This window comes from Trichechus manatus, unplaced genomic scaffold (assembly GCF_000243295.1).
Source record: "Trichechus manatus latirostris isolate Lorelei unplaced genomic scaffold, TriManLat1.0 scaffold00015, whole genome shotgun sequence".
Classification (NCBI taxonomy): domain Eukaryota; kingdom Metazoa; phylum Chordata; class Mammalia; order Sirenia; family Trichechidae; genus Trichechus; species Trichechus manatus.
The window spans coordinates 8,908,642-8,928,911 of NW_004443951.1; the positions used below are offsets into that span (position 1 = coordinate 8,908,642).

General features: G+C 49.3%; 1 protein-coding gene and 1 long non-coding RNA gene across 3 annotated transcripts in view; both read left to right on the top strand.

Moving 5' to 3' along the window:
• Positions 1 to 13,232: 13,232 nt before the first annotated feature.
• LOC111819649 (uncharacterized) lies at positions 13,233 to 17,759 on the top strand. 2 transcript variants are annotated; one of them, XR_002823233.1, is made up of 4 exons: positions 13,233 to 13,282; positions 15,596 to 15,750; positions 16,000 to 16,157; positions 17,605 to 17,759. It is a non-coding gene; the product is annotated as an uncharacterized LOC111819649 (long non-coding RNA). The 2 variants fall into 2 exon arrangements; XR_002823232.1 differs by lacking the exon at positions 13,233 to 13,282 and adding an exon at positions 14,258 to 14,392.
• Positions 17,760 to 20,119: 2,360 nt separating this feature from the next.
• Positions 20,120 to 20,270, top strand: part of TAL1 (TAL bHLH transcription factor 1, erythroid differentiation factor) — an 8,728-nt gene continuing 8,577 nt past the window's right edge. Inside the window, exon 1 of the mRNA XM_023727035.1 lies at positions 20,120 to 20,257. Within this exon, the coding sequence (XP_023582803.1) occupies positions 20,120 to 20,257 (138 nt within the window). The remainder of the gene's footprint in view (positions 20,258 to 20,270) is intronic.

Sequence of the window (20,270 nt, forward strand, 5' to 3'; positions counted from 1 at the left end):
GACATTTTTCTTAAATCAATAGGAAAGAAAAGGGGAGGAGGAGGCATTTTTTTTTTTTTTTTTTTGCAAGGCAGGAGGTAGCTCTGTGGCATTTTTTTTATTGTACTTTAGGTGAAGGTTTACAGAACAAATAGTTTCTCATTAAACAGTCAGTACACATATTGTTTTATGACATTGGTTAACAACCCCATGACATGTCAACATGCTCCCTTCTTGGCCTTGGAGGACCTTTTTTTTTTTTTTTTTTGGTGAAAATATACGTAGCCAAAGATACAGCATTTCAAAAATGTCTAGATGTACAATTCAGTGATGTCGATTACGTTCTTCAGTTGTCCTGCTATTCTCACTTTAGATGAAGGTTTACAGAACAAAATAGTTTCCCATTAAACAGTACACATATTGCCCTATGACAATAGTTAACAACCCCACAACATGTCAACACTGTCCTTACTCAACCTTGGGTTCCCCATCACCAGCTTTCCTGTCCCCTTCTGCCTTCTAGTCCTTGTCCCTGGACTACTGTGCCTCATTAGTCCCGTTTTGTTTTATGGGGCTGTCCAATCCCTGGCTGAACGGTAAACCTCAGAAGTGGCTTCACCACTGAGCTAAAAGGGTGTCCGGGGGCCATACTCTCAGGGTTTCTCCAGTCTCTTTCAGGCCAGTAAATCTGGTCTTTTTTTGTGTGTGTTAGAATTTTGTTCCACATCCTTCTCCAGCTCTGTCCAGAACCCTCTGTTGTGATCTGGGTCAGAGCAGTCAGTGGTGGTAGCCGGGCACCATCTAGCTGTACTGGACTCAGTCTGGTGGAGGCCTTGGTAGCTGTGGTCCATTAGTCTTTTGGACTAATCTTTTCTTTATATCCTGTTCTCTTCATTCTCCCTTGCTCCCGAAGGGGTGAGACCAGTGGAGTATCTTAGATGGCTGCTCACAGGCTTTTAAGACCCCAGATGCTACTCACCAAGGTAGAATACAGAACATTGACTTTATAAACTGTGTTATGCCAATTGAGCTAGATGTTCCCCGAGACCATCGTCCCCACAGCCCTCTGCCCAGCAGTTCAGTCCCTCAGGGAGTTTGGATGTGTCTATGGAGCTTCCATGACCTTTCCTTGTACAAATTGTGCTGGTTTCCCCAGTATTGTGTACTGCCTCACCCTTCACCAAAGATACCACTTTTCTATTGAGGAGGAGGCATTTCTGATAGAGAAAACAGCGTATTTGAAAGCATGGAGATATGAATAGGTATAGTACTGGAGAAGGGGAATTGGGGCAGGGAACCAAAGGTAGGAAAGAGAGAAAGCATACTAGTAGAAAGAATACTGAATTAGGAGTCAGCAAGAACTGGGTTCTTTTTTTTTTTTTTAATGAAGAGAAGTTTATTTACTCACAGTCAAAGTAGGCTGAAAGTCCAATTTCAGGGTGTCAGCTCCAGGGGAAGTCTTTTCCTCTCTGTCAGCCTTCTCTTCAGTGTTCCCCCGGACTAGGAGCTTCTCGGCGCAGGGACCCCTGTCCAAAGGACGTGCTCTGCTCCTGGCACTGCTTAAGAACTGGGTTCTTGTTGCCGCTATGCCCCAAACTCTGTGACGTTACACAAGTCACCTCATATCAGTAGGTTTGCCATTTTTTGAGGTGAGAGGGTTAGCCCCATGCATCTTTGACATACAGTGATTGTATGAGACAATGATGCAGAAAGAGGATGTAAGCAGTGGTTTGAAAGCCCAGAGGAGGGAAAGGCTTCCTGGAGGAGATAGCACTGGAGTTGGGCCTTGAAGGATTTTGAAAAATTTCCACAAGCATAGGTGGAGAAAAGATCTCCCTACTTTTTGTAATGTTTAAAATAATTCACAATTTAAAAAAGAAAAAGGGAATTCAGTTTTCCCCACTAAAATGTTGAGTAATAACATTTGTTCAAAGGGGTACCAACATGTCTTTCTCCAGCCTTGAATTACATATTCCTGTTTCTAAGGAGCTCAACGTCTAGTGGGAGTGAAAAACATAAAACCCACAAAAAGATACTTTAGGGTTTGGAAGCCTGAGTGATGCTCCCTATCTCTTCCTCTCCCCTCCCCAAACCGGGACTGTCTGGGTCACAGAGAACATCCTCAGAGGAAATCCTGTTTTCCCACTTCCTGGTTGGAGACTAAACACCAGGAAAAGGATGGATTTGGGGAGAGCCCTGTGTCCTGCCTCTTCAAGGGAGGTCTGAGGCCAGGAGGGCTGTAGGGGCTAATTAAAAACACAATGGAAAAGATGACGTCAGGAATCCAAGGGTGTCAGAGCTGCAGGCCCCTTGGAAATCACTTAGTTCTCAGGTTGCAAGTGAGGACACCGGGGTCCAAAGAAGGCAAGGGGCGTTCCCAAGTTTACACAGGTTAATAAGCATAGAGCTGGAAATGGAACTCAGGACTGCAGCCTGCCAGACACTACTATCATGCGTCATCATATTTGAATCAGTATGTTAGGTATCAAGCAATCAAACCCAGGCCCTCTCTATTACCCTGGACTTACTACAAAGAAAGGAAAAGGCAGTCCGTGCCCTTGGGGAAATGTGTGCTCGCACACACACTTTCTTGCCTTTGCTCACATTGTTCCCTTTGTCTCCCAACCCTCCTTGGCCTTCAAAGCCCCGTATACCCTTCAAAACCCAGCTTGAAAGCTAACCCTCTGTGTCCCCTTCCTATCCCACAGTCCCACAGGAAACCTTCCCAGAGTCCTCACGTCCTTTGAGCGTCCATAGCCCTTTCTCTGGTCCTCTTCTTTAGGATTTTATTACAGCCAGCTTGCATGTCAGTAATATGTACCCATGCCTGGGAGCTCTGCAACAGCAGGGACCTTGTCTGATCCCCTTGCCCAGAGATGAGTGATAGGGAAAAGGTCTCCGGAATGGATAATGCTCCTGCTTTGTCTGGGGCCTTATGTTAGACTCTGGGGAGCATAACGAAGAATGATCAGGCACTGTTAGATGCTGCCGTAGTAGAAATGCATTTATGCACACACTGACACCTAGGTACAGAATCATATTCACCTAACACTTACCAAAGTCCTGCTTGATATCTCTCTTAGACCTCACAGTAACTCTGCGAAGCAAAGAGCAGCAAACACAGAGCTTCACAAGCAGACTCTCATAAAAGTATACACAGTCACAGAGAATTGGGACCAAAGCAGATGAAAAGACCCACAAGGAATGGCAAAGTCTTGGTTCAGGACAGTGCAATGAGGGGAAGACTGGGGGAAGGATGAGATTATTCCTAGAGGTCTTTTTGAAGACTGGAAACTGCCTATTATGGAGCCAGCACTGTTTGCTTGCTGCATCATGGAACATTAGGCTCATAGAGGAAAGTACCATTTATTACATATATTTTCTCATCTAATCATCGCAACAACTTGGTGAAGAACAATAGTGAATATTTACTGAGCACTTCTGCTATGTTCTGCACTTTGGTCTAAGCACTTTACATCTGTTAACTCATTTATTCCTCAAAACAATTGTATGAGGTAGATACTATTATTATCTCCCATTTTATAGGAACAGAGAGATTAAGTAACTTGCCCAAGGTCACATAGCCAATACAAGGAGCCAGGATTCAAACCCTGGCAGTCTGTTTCCAGACTCCATGCTCTTAACCTGTATATTACACTGGGATTATTCCTGTGAGAAAATGGAAACTCAGAAGGAAAGTGATGTGCTAAGGTCACACAGGTGAAATAAATGGTTAAGTCAGGCAGTTCGAATCCACCAGCCGCTCCCTGGAAACGCTGTGGGGCAGTTCTACTCTGTCCTATAAGGTCTTTATGAGTAGAAATCGACGTGACGGCAACGAGGAGACACTGTGCTAAACTATTTACGGATGTCTCATAATTTTTCCAACAATCCTGGGAGTCACGTATTATTTTTACCACTATTCTTACAGATGAGGAAACAGAGGCACAGAGAAATGATGTAACTTGCTTACGGCCATCAGCTACTAAGTAGTTGAGGAGGATTTCTCACCCAGGGTGACCAGACAACCAATCATACATTCTTAGCTATGTTGTTAGTTCTGCCCTGTGAGGTGAGTTCTTGGCTGGGCACACAGGACCTGTGGCATGGGTCTCCTGCCACAGTGACTCCAGGCTGTCTGACAGAGTCCACTGAGGCTAATTTCCTTGCCTTCATTTCATTAATTCTGTGTATCGCCTTTAACGGTGCCTTTTAGAAACCTTCCCCTTCCCTTTCTAGCCTCCTTTTCATTGCCCCACTCCCCACTCCTCATACAGCTAACAGACTAGCTTGTGACTTTCTATAGGTTCATCTTGTTAGAAATGTGACCAAAAAATCAAGATGTCTTATTTCTATGGGTATCTGTGAGGAACTGAGAGACTGAGCGGAATTGACTGAGCAGAGACCAAAAATGAGGAAGGAGAAAAGATGAAAGACAGATTAAAGACAGAGACAGAGAGGCAGGGCCGGAGGCAGGAAAGAGGAGCAGACTCAGAGAGAGAAAGAGAGAGAGCTTGAGATAGAGATGAGAGGCAGAGTAAAGACGATAAGAGATAAAAGGAAGAGAGAGATCCTGTGGCTCCCCCCACCCCTATTACAAATGGGGAAACTGAGGGTCAGAGGAGGAAGTGACCCTACTTTCTGGTAGATATCTCTGTCACTCTTCCAAACACTGTCAGGGCAGTTCCTTTCTGTCCCCTAATCTTTACTGATGGATATCCCCCATGCCTGGCCCTGAGCAGCATGAGTTAGACTGTAATCAAGGACTTCAGGGTGTGCTAATCGGGACAGTAAGGGGTGAGAGCAGGAGGAGGAGATATCAATGCAGGTTGGGGCAGGGATGGTCAGAGAAGGCTTCCTGGACAAGGTAATCAACTTTACTTACATATTACAAGTGCACCCATTTTAAGCTTACTGTTTATTGAGTTTTGAAAATGCAAACACTCGTATAACCACCACCACAATCAAGATATAAACTATTTCCGTTACTCAGAAAGTTCTCTTGTGCCTCTTTGCAGTCATCGCCCCACTGCCACTGCCTCTCATACGATTTCTGCCATTGTAGATAAGCTTTGCTTTTTCTGGAGCCCCTGGCTGGTGCAAATGGTTAGTGAGCTCAGCTTCAGCTGTTAACTGAAAGGTTGGAGTTTCCAGTCCACCCAGAAGCACCTCAGAAGAAAGGCCTGGCAATCTACTTCTGAAAAATCAGCTATTGAAAACCCTATGGAGCACAAAGTTGTGCTCTGACACACATAGGGTCACCATGAGTTGGAACTGACTCATTGGCAACTGGTTTGAGTTGGTTGGTTTTTCCTGAGTTTCATGTAAATGAAATTATGCAGTGTATAATCTTTTGTGTCTGGCTTCTTTCACAGAACATTGCATTTAAAAAAATTTTTTTTTATTGTACTTTAGGTGAAGGTCTACAGTACAAATATTTTCTCATTAAACAGTCAGTACACATATTGTTTTATGACATTGGTTAACAACCCCATGACGTGTCAACATGCTCCCTTCTCGGCCTTGGAGGACCTATTTTTTTTTTTTTTTTGGTGAAAATATACATGGCCAAAGATACACCATTTCAAAAATGTCTACGTGTACAATTCAGTGATGTCGATTACGTTCTTCCAGTTGTGCTGCTATTCTCACTTTAGATGAAGATTTATAGAACAAAATAGTTTCTCATTAAACAGTACACATATTGCCCTATGACAATGGTTAACAACCCCACAACATGTCAACACTGTCCTTACTCAACCTTGGGTTCCCTATCACCAGCTTTTCTCTCCCCTTCTGCCTTCTAGTCCTTGTCCCTGGACTGCTGTGCCTCATTAGTCCTGTTTGTGTTATGGGGCTGTCCAATCCCCGGCTGAATGGTGAACCTCAGGAGTGACTTCACCACTGAGCTAAAAGGAGCGTCCAGGGGCCATTCTCTCGGGGTTTCTCCAGACTCTTTCAGGCCAGTAAACCTGGTCTTTTTTTGTGTGTGTTAGAATTTTGTTCTACATCCATCTCCAGCTCTGTCCAAAACCCTCTGTTGTGATCCGGGTCAGAGCAGTCAGTGGTGGTAGCCGGGCACCATCTAGCTGTACTGGACTCAGTCTGGTGGAGGCCTTGGTAGCTGTGGTCCATTAGTCCTTTGCACTAATCTTTCCTTGTATCCTGTTCTCTTCATTCTCCCTTGCTCCCGAAGGGGTGAGACCAGCGGAGTATCTTAGATGGCTGCTCATAGGCTTTTAAGACCCCAGATGCTACACACCAAGGTAGAATGCATAACATTGTGTTTTTGAGATTATTCCATATTCGTACATGTATCTGTAGTTTGTTTCTTTCTCACTTCTGAGCAGTATTCTGTGGCATGGATGTACCATAATTTATCCTTCACCTGTTGAGGGACATTTAGATTGTTTCCAGTTTTTAGCCATTATGAATAAAGTGGCTTTGAATATTTGTGTACAAATCTTTTTCTGGATATATATTTTTTAATTCTCTGAGGTGTTCATAAGCATATGCTTACAGGAAGCTGCTGAACAGTTCTGCAAAGTGGTTGAATCATTTTTGCATTCCTTTCAACAATGTATGAGAATTCCAGTTGTTCCACATCCTCATCAACACCTGGTATTTTCAGTCTTTTTAATTTTAGCCATTTTGTTGGGTGCATTGTGGTATCTCATTGTGGTTTTAACATGCATCTCCCTGATGCAACTTTGAGCATCTTTTTATTACATTTGGGGCTATTTGTTTATCTTCTGTAAGGTTAGAAGAGAATTTTAACCAGGACGTATCACAATGCTATCTAAAGTTCTTGAAATATTGAAGTAGTTCCCCCTATGTAACAAATATATCATTATAGCCAGCAGGAGTAGAAAGCAGGACTGGTACCTAGAAAGCTTGGGTCATACCAGCTGCGTGACTTTTGATGAGTTGAGCCTGATTCCTCAGCTCTAAGGTGGGATCCTAATAAGAGCCCAGCAGGGTTATTGTGGAGGATCAAATGGCAGAACGGATGCAGAAGAATGGACTGATACAGGTACAAACAGCAGGTACTCAGTACACAGAGTCTCCTTCAGGGGTCCAGGACTCCCGCCCATGTGTATTTACCTGTACATATGGGCCAGGGCCCTGTCTGAGTGACCATCAATCAGCAACTCTTTGCTAGCCAGAGGGCTGGTGGCTGAACACCTGTTCTCTCCTTTTCCAACAGTGCTGGGAGCAAAATCATCGATGGCAGAGCTGTCTGGGGTTCTCTGCTCATGAGGATGGACAACGTTAGGCAGTATCTATTCCCTAAGTTTTGGAAGCAGCTTTGGTCTTCTGCATGCATCTATAGTGAGTCTCTGGGTTGTGCAATGAGTTAACACACTCAGGTGTTAACCAAAAGGTTGGAGTTTCCAGTCCACCCAGAAGTACCTGGGAAGAAAGGCCTGGGAATCTGCTTCTAAAAGATCTGACACACATGGGGTTGCAATGAGTCAGAATCGACTTGATGGCAACTAGTTTTTAATTATGTTTCTGTACTTACAGAAACATGGGTTAGGGAAAGGGAACTGGCTTTGAAACATTAGAAAGCACAGTGCTTTTTTAATGAGTTAAATTATCTCACATTGGCCTTTGCTGCAGACGGGGGTATTGAACTAGGGCAAAATTTGGTTCTCAAATTTTTGTGTGCATTAGAAATCACCTGGTAGGCTTGTTAAAACACAGATTGCTGGGCCTCATCCTCAGAGTTTCTGATTTAGTAAGCCTGGGATGAGACCTGAGAATTTGCTTTTCTCATAAGTTCCCGGGTGATGCTGGTGGTCCAGGGACCATACTTTGAGACCCACTGAATTAGAGTGAAGTCCCTGAGAATTCTGATGGCAGTGCTGCGGCTGGAGGGACAGAGATGACTCTCCCTGCTTTTCAAGCTTGGAATTCTGGGCTCAGGTCTGCTTATTGATGGGGTAGCGGTATTTCCAGGGTAAGGGAGGGGAACAAAAATGCAGACAATCATCATATGGGGCAGAACGGGGAAACAATGACATCTCCCCAAATCAGAGATCTTACCATTAAAAATAACCTTTCTAAGAACTCTGTGATGTATGGACTATTATTATCCCCCTTGGGGTGGCTCGAATGGTTGGTGCTTGACTACTAACCTAAAGGTTGGTGGTTTGAACCCACCCAGTGATGTCGTGGAAGAAAGGCCTGGCAATCTGCTTCTATTAAGATTATAGCCAAGAAAATTCTATGGAACAGTTCTACTCTGTAACACATGGGGTCACCACGAGTCGGAATTCACTCCACAGCAATGGGTGTGTTTTTGGTCTACGAAAGAGAAAAGTGAAACTCAGAGGTTAAATTACTTGGCAGAATCATACAGCTGGCAGAAGAAAGAGCAGGAATCCAAACTCATCATGGCTGCCTGACTCTTCCTACTTGTTCTATTGCCCTTGGAAATACCGTAATCTGAAGCCAGACTGCCCCAGGTGGGAATCCTGGCTCTACAACTTAGCAACTGAGTTTTCTCCACAAGTTGCTCAACCTCTGTGTGCCTCAGTTGGATACCTACAAAATGTAGATAATAATAGTCCCTGCCTCATTGGGCTGTTGTAAGGATTAACTAAATTAATATTTATAAAGTGCTTAGGACAGTACCTGGCACATACCCAATGCCGTGGAGTCAATTCACACTCATGCTGACACCATTTGTTATAAAGTAGAACTGCTCCATAGGGTTTTCTTAGCTGTAATCTTTAGAAGTAAGGACAGCAAGAGTTCATCTCCCATACTTTGGACATGTTATCAGGAGGGACCAGTCCCTGGAGAAGGACATCATGCTTGGTAAAGTAGAGGGTCAGCAACAAAGAGAAAGACCCTCAATGAGGTGGATTGACATGGTGGCTGCAGTAACGGGCTCAAGCTTAACAACGATTGTGAGGATGGTGCAGGACCAGGCAGTGTTTTGTTCTGTTGTACACAGGGTCGCTGTGAGCCGGAACCCACTCAATGGCACCTAAGAACAACAACGATCTTTATGGAAGTTGATCACCAGGTCTGCAGATCTCCAGGTCTTTCTTCCAAGGTGTTGCTGGGTGGGATCCACCCATCAACCTTCAGGTTAGTAGTCCAGCGCAAACCATTTGGGCCATCCAGGAACCTAGTAATTGCTGTATAGAATTATTAAAGATAAACCTTGCTGCCCGTCAGAGTGAACACACCACATTCCTCGAGAGGACAAGTGCAGGAGAGAAGCTCAGCGATCGATCTCTAATACCCAGAGGCAGGGTAGGCAAAAATACTTGGAAAATGTTAAAAGCCTCGGATTTGGGGCTTAGGAGAACCCATCCTTCCTGGGGCAGTGGAGGGCGGGGCTCAGCCTGGAGAGTGGCGATCACGGCCTCAGCCCCAAAGCCTAGCTGGGTTGTTCTCCCGGCCCTCCTTGCTCTGGCCGCTCCAGGGCCAGACTCCAGACTTACCAGTCTGGGTCCCAGCCTCCCTCCCCCCTTTTGCCACTCCCATCCCAGGCGCTCCGGGTTTCCTGCCCGACTAAGGCCCTGTTGGGGGCGGGTGGAGGAGGGGTGGCATTTCCTGGCGGGGCCCCGGACCACGTCATTCGCTCAGGGATATTCGGACAACGCGCTGACCGACATGCACCAGATGCTATTTCGGGCGGCGCCCGGCTTAGTGCGCAGTTTCCGTTTTTCCGCCGACTGTCGGAAAGCGGGGAGGGAGGAGAGTGTTGACGTCACGAGCCCCCAGCCCCTGGCGAGGGTTTAGGGGACGAGGTCAGGGGCCTCTGCCAGACGCTGTTAGGGTCTGGAGCTTCGCGGAGGTGTTTGTGTTGGAGGTGGGGGAGGTGAACGCCACTTTCTCCGCCTCCTGCAGATGCCTGGGCACTTCTCGGTGGTAGGGCTGACAAAGGCCTTTCCACCTGCCAACTTGCCAGGATTCCTTCATTACAGCCCTTGGAAGCAGAGGCCTAAGTAGGGGTGGGAGTGGGGGGCCATAGGGCGCAGTGCCCTGGGAGCCGCTTGAGGCCAGGGGCCAATTAGCAGTTTCTGTTGGCCATCACAGTTTCCATGCCAGCTGTGAGAGATCATTCAGCAATTTAACACCAATTGCCCTAGGCGGTATTTTCCGTGCTTAGACCCCTGCTTGGCGGGGCCAGGTAGATCGTTTAATGCTGGGAAAATAATCCAACGGTCTGTAGGTGTCTCAAAAGCACCTAAACTCAAGAAATTCAAAACCAAGTCCATAATCCCTTCCCATGCTATTGACGTGCAGACCCCCCATCTGCAGGGATAATACCACCATCTAGCCAGGTTTGAGAGCCAGGGACCCAGGGATCCTCCCTCTCCCTCACCCCTCAAACCCAATCTTTACAAACCCAGTTTTCATGCTAAGTACATGTCATCTTCACTCTCCTCTTACCATCTCTTTTGCCAGCACCCTAGTTCAAGCTCCAATATCCCTCCCCTGGACCACTACACTGGCCTCCAAACTGGTCTCCCTGTATCCTCCCCACCCCACACACATCCCTTCTCCACACTGCAGCCAAAGAGCTCTTTTAAAATGCAAATCAGACTCTGTATAGGATGCTGCACCCTCAAACCAACCAAACAAAATGGTTAAAAAAATCCTTAAAATAGCTCCCAGGTTTGCTCCAGACATAACTGGACTCTTTTGTTCCTCTCATGAACCTACAGCCCTCTGCTTCAGCCTGTGCGTCAGCTGGGTCCCTCAGCCCACCTAGAAGGCTCTTATGGTTTTACCTCCCCCCCTCCCCCAAGTCTCACTCTTAAATCTCAGTCCAGACATCATGTTCTCAGGGAAGTATTCTCCAGCTAGGCTCTTTGATATGTGAATGGTTGATCCCATTTTACAGGCGCTTGAAGATGAGAAATGACTTGCCCAATGATTCTACAGCCCAAGGCTGGCAGAGCTGGACTTCACACTGAGAATTATATGACTCCCACTCTTCCTACTAAGTGTTGCAGCCAAGCAAAGGCAATGGGGACCAGAGCAGGGAAACAACAAATCCAAGTGGGAAGATGCAAGGAGGTTTCAGGGAGAAAGTGGCAGAAAGGTTGGGTCTTGAAGGATGGCTGGGCTTTGCACGTGGGAGGAGGGAAGTAAGGTAGAAGGACCAGTAGAAGCTAAGGCACAATGGAGGGAGAGTGCAATCTGATGTGGGAGCAATTAGGCAGACAGGACTGGAGCCATAGAGGAGACAGTGGGAGATGAGGCTGAGCAGACCATACAGGCCCCTCTTCAGTGTCCCTACTGAGCAGTTGGTGTGATTGGGCAAGCTGAGTCCTCCTGGCAAGTCCAGGAATTAGACTCTTTTTCTTAGGACACGGGTGGCCCTTCTCCTGTGAGGGTTCTGTGAAAGTTATCTATCCAAATGGCATCCTGACTTCCATCAGAGAGCACATGAGGAACAGAGGGACAGGTTGTAGACCCAACCATAGCTTCTCAGAGACTGATGACTGGGGGGACAAGGGCCCAGACTAGGGGCACACTATGGGCTCAGTCCTTGACTAGGACTCAGTCTATAGCCAGACTAGGGATTTTCCCCAGTTCTCAGACTCCAGATGGAGTTCAAAACTAGAGATGCTGGAATGATAAAGCAGCCTGGCATGGTGGGTAGAGTTTGGGGCTGGGAGTTTGACATGCAGATTCAGGACCTGGCTTTTCCTCTGGTTCACTGTAGCACTTTGGCCAAGTCCGTTCTTTCTGTGCCTAACTTCCTTCTCAATAATAACTGAAACTCCCGGACAAGTGCCTGCAATGTTGTCTTAGTCCTTGGGTGAAGTCTCATAAATTACCACCTCCCACCACCACCTTTTAAGGGCCATTTTATTTAATCCTCACAACTCTGTGAAAGTAGGTATTATCTCCTAATTTTTCAAATGAGGAAATTGAGGTTCAGAGCTAAGTGACTTGTAAGGTTTGAATCTGTGCTGTTTCCATTCCACCATGAAAGAATGAACCCAGATACCCTCCATGGTCTGAGCCCCAGGCACCCACCCCTCACTGAACTCGGATTCCTAGCCCACAGTTCAGATCTTGGTCCCTGCAATGAGTTGAACGCAGACCCTTCACCCCAGTCTAGGGTCTAGCCGCTGCTCTTCATCAGTGGTGCTCCAGAAAGGAGTCTGGTGCCAGACTTGCTTCTAAACAAGGCACCACCACTCACTATCTATGAAACATTGGGAAAGTTACTTTCACCCTCTGTGCCTCAGTTTTCCCATCTGTAAATTGAGGATTATAATAGCACCAACCTCATAGGACTGTTTATGGGACTTAGATGAGTTAATATTTGTATGGTGCTTAGAAGAGTGCTTCAGTAGCAGTGTTTGTTACAAATATTATGGGGAAGGGTGTTCCCAGGCTCTAAACTTTATGTGGACACCAGTTCTGCCCCAGAGAGCCCCTTCGGTTTGAGCTCAGTCCAGGATATTAGGGTCAAGCAGGCTCCATTTTAGAGCAGAAAAGGACCAAGATTGAAGGGCAGTAGTCAGAGAGAAGCTGGGGAGCTTTCTAGGATAAGGGGAACTTCCCACTGAAATCTGGGTGTCTAGGACACTGGAGGAGCCCCGGTGGCAGTGGTTAAGAGCTCAGGCTGCTAACCAAAAGGTCGGCAGTTTGAATCCATCAGCCTCTCCTTGGAAACCCTATAGGGCAGTTTTACTCTGTCTTTTAGGGTCGCTAGGAGTAGAATCGACTCAATGGCAACTGTTTTTTTTTTTTTTTAATCCTTTGGACACTGGAAAAAGAATGAATGAATGCTGGGGAGAGATTTAGGAGGGGATGATTCAGAGATAGAGACAGAATGTGGGGTGAAAATCGCTGAAGAAAAGTGTCTGGAAGGCCAAGGCAATGAGACTGTGGGGAGCTAAGGCTCCCGAGAGGCCTCAGAATCAGAAATGGGGGCTGGACCAGCCTGGTCCTAGACAGTGCTCCTCTCTCTCGGTGGCGGATTCCGCAGCCAGTCCCAGCGCCGCGCAACCAGTCCTCACTCCCTCCGGTGAAATTGCCAAATTAAAATGAATCATTTGGCCCATAATGGCCGAGGCGCTTATCGGGGGCGGGCGGACCCGCGGCACTGCCTTATCTCTGCGGCGCACACCGCCCCGGCGCTCCTCGGCCCATGCTAACGAGGCCTCGAACGTGAGCCGGATTAGAGCGTGTCGGTGGAGGAGCCTGGGTGCCGCGCGGCGCCGGGCGGGGAGGGGGCGGGCGAGGGGGCCGGGCCTCGGCGGCTAAGGACCAGGCCTCAAAATGGCCACACGCGTTCCCCCCGTACCGGCAAAACGTGAGCATTCTGGCCTTTTCCAGGGAAAAGGCAACCTGCGGCCTCCCACGGAATTCCGCCTCAATTTCCTCCCTCCACGCCCCACCCCACGGCCGCAGAAGAAGTCTTCGCTCCTTTCCATTCGGTTTCTTTCAATGGGGCGCATTTTCCACGACGCCCCCGCCCTTGCCGCCGCCGCTCCTCCCGCCTCGAAGGCTCTCTTCCTTCCTTCCCCTTTTTCCTTACGCAATATACAGAAATGCGCGAGACGGTGGTTGGTTTTCATTTCTTCTTCGTGGTTGTGTGCATGCGGTGGGATTGTGAGAGTAGAGTGCGTGGATGCGAGCTGTGGCAGTGTCGACTGTTTCCGAGTGAAGTCTTCTTGGCAATAGGTTGTGTGTCCGAGTGTGATGGTGTCTGCGCTGTTTGGGTGTGTAGATTGGGACCCTTCAACGAGTTCTTTGCGTTTTCTTCGTTGTGTATGATTATTCTTATTTGCCTTTCCCGCTGGTGTCCGGTTTTGCGTGTTCTGCTCTGAGTTGGGCTACGTAGCCTTTGCCATTGTGTTTGGATGGTTTCGTTGTTGTGTCGGGCGTGTGTGGTTGGGGTGTGTGTCCGTGAGCGATTGTGTTTGACCGAGTTCGTTGTGTCGTGTTGGACAGTGTGTAGGCCTGACCATGTTGGCTTGTGGGTCAGTGTTGGGTTGTGTTTACTTTGTTTTCCTTCTCTTGGGCTGGGTCATGTGTGGTCCTGGTCGCACTGGGTTCTGTGCCTGTGTGCTTGTGTCCTGTAGAGGTGCTTTTGCAATCGCTGGGGTGGGAGAGGGGAGGGAGAGTGAGTGGGAGATCGAGGAGCTGGTGGGACGGCGGCGTGGGGGCGGGGATCGGGATTTCACATTTTATTCCAAATTATGATGTATTCGGGAGCCAGTGGTGGCGTGGATGGGCGGACGGAGCCTGGTTGGCGGCTGTTCTGTCCAGAGACCAGTCTGTACCTTGGTGTTTGGGATCTCGTTGGAGAGCAGGAGGCTCTTCCAGGCTCGAAGCTGAGCAGTGCTAGCCGAGGCCAGCGCCTTAGAGCCAGTAGCTTGGGGTTTCTGCTCCTGTCGCACACCGGCTTCGTCCATTTCTGGTCAGTTTCACGGGTGCGGCCGCCGGGGTCTGGGGAAGAGGCCCTAAAAGGACAATGGGCTCATTCTTCAGGCCTCTCGCCTCGGGTGGGGATCCTCAGGATGGTCTCCGGGGAGCATTTTTCCACCCCCTCCCCGGGTGAGCGCCCTTCCTGCATGGGTGCGGGTGCCCGTCGCGTCGGTGACTGCGGCCAGGTCCGGGTCGGTGCTGCCATAGCTCGGGAAGAAAGGATTTTGTTTTGCCAGTTATTGTTGTTGCTAATGTCGTGGTCGTCATTATCATCAGCAGCGTCATTAACATCCTATCTTAATTAAAATAATCATCCAGGAGCGCAGCGGCTTGTCCCTTTGCTTTTGGCTTCTTTGGAGGGAGAACAAAGCGGCGCCCCCCCCTTCTCTGTTTTTTAAGTTGCTGGGTTTGGGGTGGAGAGAATATGGAGATAGGGACCGACACAGAGACTCAGCCATAAAGCGAAAATTAATCCTGAACTAACACACAGGGAATGAGAGCATTCCCCACCCCCTACCCCAATTTGGATTAGAAGAGGAGAAAAACAATCTCCGGCAGTGGATTGAAACCGCAGGAAAGAATTATTCCTATATTTCCACCAATCCCGGGCGAAAAGAAGGAGGCCTCCGCAAATAATCAAAGACTTCGATGTATAATCATAAAATGGACGATTTAGGCAAAACAAATTATACAAAACACGGGCGGGGGGGGGGCAAACTAAATCCCGTTACACCCTCGGAAGCAGTGTTGGGTTTGCCTTATTTATTGCCGCAACGAATTATTACAATTCTCCCCTACTATGCCAGTCCAAACGCCAAAAAATCGAAAATCATTGCGTAGGGAGGACAGATGAGAAGGTGGAGATTCCCCGACCTCCCTTTTTTTTCTTTTTCTTGTTCTTTTTCTCCCCCACTCCCGCTTTTTCTTAACTTGTAGGAAGAAAAGAAGGGACCTGAATAGATCAGGTACCCTGCCTTACCTCCCCCACCCCTCCCTCTTCTGCTCACGCCGTTGCGACTCCATTCCTTTGGGAAAAGTACTGCCCCTGGAGTTGGGTTCTGGTTTCGCTTTGGGCTGGAAGTGAGAGGTGGGGGTCGTGGAGAGAAAGGAGGGACTCTGAGGTTCTGGCCCACCGACCAGGGTTTGAAGACTGGATTCTCCTTTTCTCACACACATCCCCCCACCCACCCGCCAGGACCAGGATGACCTCCTCGCTCTGTGGCTGCAGCCGGGTTCCGGAGCCAACCGCGTAGATACATCGCGCTTGGAAAGCAAACTGCTTCCCTGAACAGGACAGATGCCGTTGGAGGGTCTGAATATGCTCCAAGAAGCCTCCCAGGAGGAATTGTGGTTCGTGGACTAAATAGTTATTCCTGATTGATTAGGTGTAGAGTTCTTTTTTCGGGGGAGGGGGGAGATACCCCCGGTGGCTCCGAACACCTGCTGGTTGGAGACGGAAAGCTAGCGGTGATCCCTTGGGCCGGTGGGTGGGGGCATGAGCTGATTCCCAACCACTGTCCCCGTTACTCTCTCTCCCTCGCTCTCGCCCTCTCTCTCTCCACCCCCATCTTTCCTGGAAACTCGCTTTGGGCGCGGCAGACCGCACAGGACCACACCACCGCCTGATCGCTGGCCTTTCAGCGAGAGAGGGGGAAAGCAAAGACCAGGTCCACAGCTTGGACTTGGGCCCCCGCCCCTCTCCGGGGGAGGAGCGGAGATCCTATTCAGAGCTGCCGGTCTTTCTAAATATGCCCCAGGTGAGTTTTGGTGGGGAGAATGTTGGTGGAGGTAGTGTTCAGGGAGGCCTTGGGTTCAGGGCTGGTAGCGGGGTAGGCTCGGAACAGAGACGAGGCCAGTCGCAGTTTAGGGGAAGGGTAGGATGAACCCAGGGCTGGGAATCAGGGATCTGACTCTGGCTGCTTGTGGCTTCCAGCAGGGCCCTTTCCTTTTTCCGGACTGGGTAAAACCAGCTGGTTGGACTTAGTCCTCCAGGCCGCACCCATCGGTCCCGGGTTCTGTGGATGTTTCACAAGACCAGTAACTTTGAGGCGGCCATATCCGGGTGGTAAGGAGTCCTCGTGGCGCAGTGGTTAAGCGCTCGGCCACTAACCGAGAGGTTGTCAGTTCGAACCCACCAGCAGCTCTCCGGGAGAAAGATGTGGCAGTCTGCTTCCATAAAGATTACAGCCTTGGAAACCCTTTGGGGCAGTTCTACCCTGTCCTATAGGGTCGCTATGAGTCGGAAGCAACTCCAAGGCAACGGGTTTGGTTTTTTTGGTTTTTATATCCGGGTGGTGCAGGCTACGCCTGGGGATCCGGCAGGAGCAAGGCCGCAGTCATCCTGCCTAGCGCAGTTCGGACTCCTGTCGGCCCTGACCCCGGGCCTGAGGCCTAGGGCAGGGCCGCACCGGAACACCCGTCTACCCCCGTGGCGGTCAGGAAAGTGGTTCTATTCACTGGAGGTTTTGGTACTCGTGGAGGCTTGGGGCTCTCCCAGGGGGTCGCGTGGGTGCATGCGGTGCCGGGGACCGGAGGCCGGGTCTAAGGCGGTGGCTCCAACCCCGGACACTGAGAACGAAGGCTTTTTTCATCTAAGAAATTCTCGGTGCTGAGGATTGAGATCCGCCCGAGTCCCGTTGCCTACCCCCGGGAGCTCTCCAGACCCCGGGTGTTGTTTAGGCAAACACACGGAAATGTTCCGGCGGTCCCGCGACAGGCAAAGAGGATCCAGTGTTCAGGGCTGCGTGCGAGCTGGATTTTAACCGCACAAAGACAGAGAAGCCGTAATGGTCAAATGCTCCAGTCCAGTGCGATTCATTCCGAAATCTTCCCTTTCACCTCCCCGAATAAAAACCAGCTAAAATTATTCAGGCCTTCCTTTCAGTAATTTTAACCAAATTCAAGGGATGGAGTTTAGTTGCGGAAAACCGTAGGCGCTAGTGAGTGAGTCCTCGCGTGCCTGCCTTCGTGAGCTGGAGGTGTGGACCCCTAGCAGAGATTCGGATGGGGATCCTGGTTGCAGAGAAGTCCTCTTGGTTTACTTGAGGTCGGGAAGGGGTGGGGAGACGTCGGCCACAGACCCTGGGGGCCAATCGTATGTTTCTCGTGGGGGAGCCTCAGAGATACAGATATTTATAAGCATCTGGAGAGGGCATTTGGGACCAGGGAAACTCATCTGGAATACCCGCTCCCCTCATCCCTCAGGGACCCGCTCTTATGGCGAGAACGGCGAATTAATCAGAGAGTATAAACGTGTCATAAGGAGAGTTTGAGCTCAGTCCAGCGATTGCAGTGCACACCGTGTGTCACTCGGTTAGAAGTTGGGGCAGAAGCACGTGTCAGTGGGATGCGTCGGGACAGTGAGGTAGGGAGCCAGCATCTTGGGACTTGTATATTTGGTCACAGACTGATGTATTTCTGGTGGATTTCACCGTCGTGGGGAGGCGGGAGGTATACCTGGTATACCCTCTGGTGCGTTTCCAGCGGTGTCTCGGCGGTGGAACGCTGCTCCCGGACCGTTAGCTTTCTGTGGCTACAGACCTATTGTCTCCGCCATAATCGTAAACTCTCCTCGAATGAAGCATGGCCAACCGACTGCCTTGGTAGCTCGTGTGCACCAGGTCAACAGGGATTTCCTCGTTTCTGGGCGGGGCCCGGGGGCCTGGCAGACCCAGGGCTGGGGCGCGATCTGAATTGGGATCTGCATTGGCTCGGGTGTCTAGTGGCAATTGGGCTGCGTTCCGGACGAGGCTGCGGAAGGTCCAGTCTCCCTTCTGCGGTAGAGGGATGGTTTCTTGGCTGACTCCCGTCCAGGGCAGTGCAGTGTCAGAATGGGAGCTCAGTGGTTTCCATGAGTAATTAGATGGACTCTGCTTAGGGCTGAACTGGATTGTTATTTTTTTGCTTTAAAACATCCCTTTTTATATAGCTCTGAGAGCCTTTTCTGAGTAACGTCTTATGAAGCCTGTCGAATTTGTTTTATATATATCGAGTATATTTTTTATATGCCAAATATGTGTATATATGTGTGCATATGTGTTTGTGTGTGTATATATATATGTGTGTACATATATATATTCAAAGCAGTTAAGAGCTCCGTTGCTAACCAAAAGGTCAGCAGTTCGAATCCATCAGCTAGTCTTTGGAAATCCTATGGGGCAGTTCTACTCGGTCCTGTAGGGTCGCTATGAGTTGAAATTGACTGATGGGCAACGGGTTTTTTTTTTTTTTGGTTATATACATATATAATTAAAGCAATGTAATTAATATGTTATTTTATATATTTATATATTAATTATATTGTATTAATTATATATAATTAAAGCAACTTGCAAATACCCCCAAACTCTGAATCCAGAGTTTCATGGTTTTTCTGTTTTCCTTCTTGCTGGGACTTGGCTCTATCATGATGGAAGCTGGGTAATGTAAGAACCCAAGCGTTTGCTAGTGGGGAGTGGAGCTGCAGTCGTTCTGGAGTGGAGTTGTGAGGGACAGAAGTAGTGACTCAGGCTCCTGTGGATATACAGGCAAGTAGAGCAGAGTGGGATCAGAGTTCTGGTCTGTCTCTATCCCCTGTAGGCTCCGTGTGACCTTGCATGAAGTAGTCACCTCTCTGACCAAGTCTTGTCATTAATAACTATTTGAGAATTTGCACAGTGCTTTTAAATGCATAAACGAAGCATTCTTCCCATTTCCCAGAGGAGGACGCCAAGATGGGAGAATGGGAGGAGGGCAGGCTGGAAGGGTTCAAGGGCCTTCAAGTTGCCCTGCTGGCTTTTGAAATGCAGCCCAGACCCTACCAACCTCAGGCTCACTCTTTAAATGTTTGGGCTCCACCGCTTCAGCCACACTGCCCTTCCAGACCTGTCATCACTTATGAGTCCAGCTGAGCAGAACCAGGTGCAGTAGGGAGGTAGGGTCGGAATCCTCTTTGTCCCTTCCCAACAACTCATCTCCGGGTCTGGGTGGGAGCGGCACACTGAGTACAAGTAGATTTGCTTAGTGTAGACTCACACTCCGAGTCCAGGGTGAAAATATATGTGTGTAGGTGGGGTGGGGGGGGGTTGTTAGTACCTCTGGATAATTCACTGCCAGTTCTGCCAGACTGGACCCCAGCGCCTGTAGCCTCCATTCCCCAATATTCCTGCTTCCACCTCCATGAGGGTTTCTGGGTGTATGTGTGTGGCAGTAGGCTGGCAGGGTGGGCATTACTGAGAAGGAATGGGAGGTTCGAAAAGCACCCCACCTCTGCCCGACAGATTCCCCGCCCAAAACCAAAAGGGGGGCGGGAAGAGCGGGTGGGGGATTGTGTTCCCACCTCTTCCCTTGCGGCCTGAGAAGGGGGACGGGGTGATCATTCTTTCTCTTTCTCTCGACATTTCCTTCCTCCTTTTTTCCCTTCTGTTTTTCTTTCGCTGGCTCGGTTCCTTTTCTTCCAATGTTTGTCTTTCTCCGTCTGTCTTTTTGACCCTCTCAGTCTCTGAATCTCCCAGGCACACCACCCTCCCTCTTCTCCCTATCCAGAGACCCCTATTCCCTCCCGCCCTGGCCCCGCTCTGCCTTCAGGCCCCTAGGGCGGGTGTGTCTCCACTTGTCCCTAAGTTGTCCTCACGTTTCAGTGTGTGAGTTACTCTCTCTACCCTTTATCCCTTTACCCCACCTCCACGCCCGTGGGCCCGGGGCGGTTGTTAGAGCGGGTGTCCGCCTGTCTGTCTACAGGATGACGGAGCAGCCGCCGAGCGAGGCGGCCTGCAGTGACCCCCCGCTAGAGGGACGGGACGCGGCCGAGGCCCGCATGGCCCCCCCGCACATTGTCCTGCTGAACGGCGTCGCCAAGGAGACGAGCCGCGCGGCTCCCGCGGAGCCCCCTG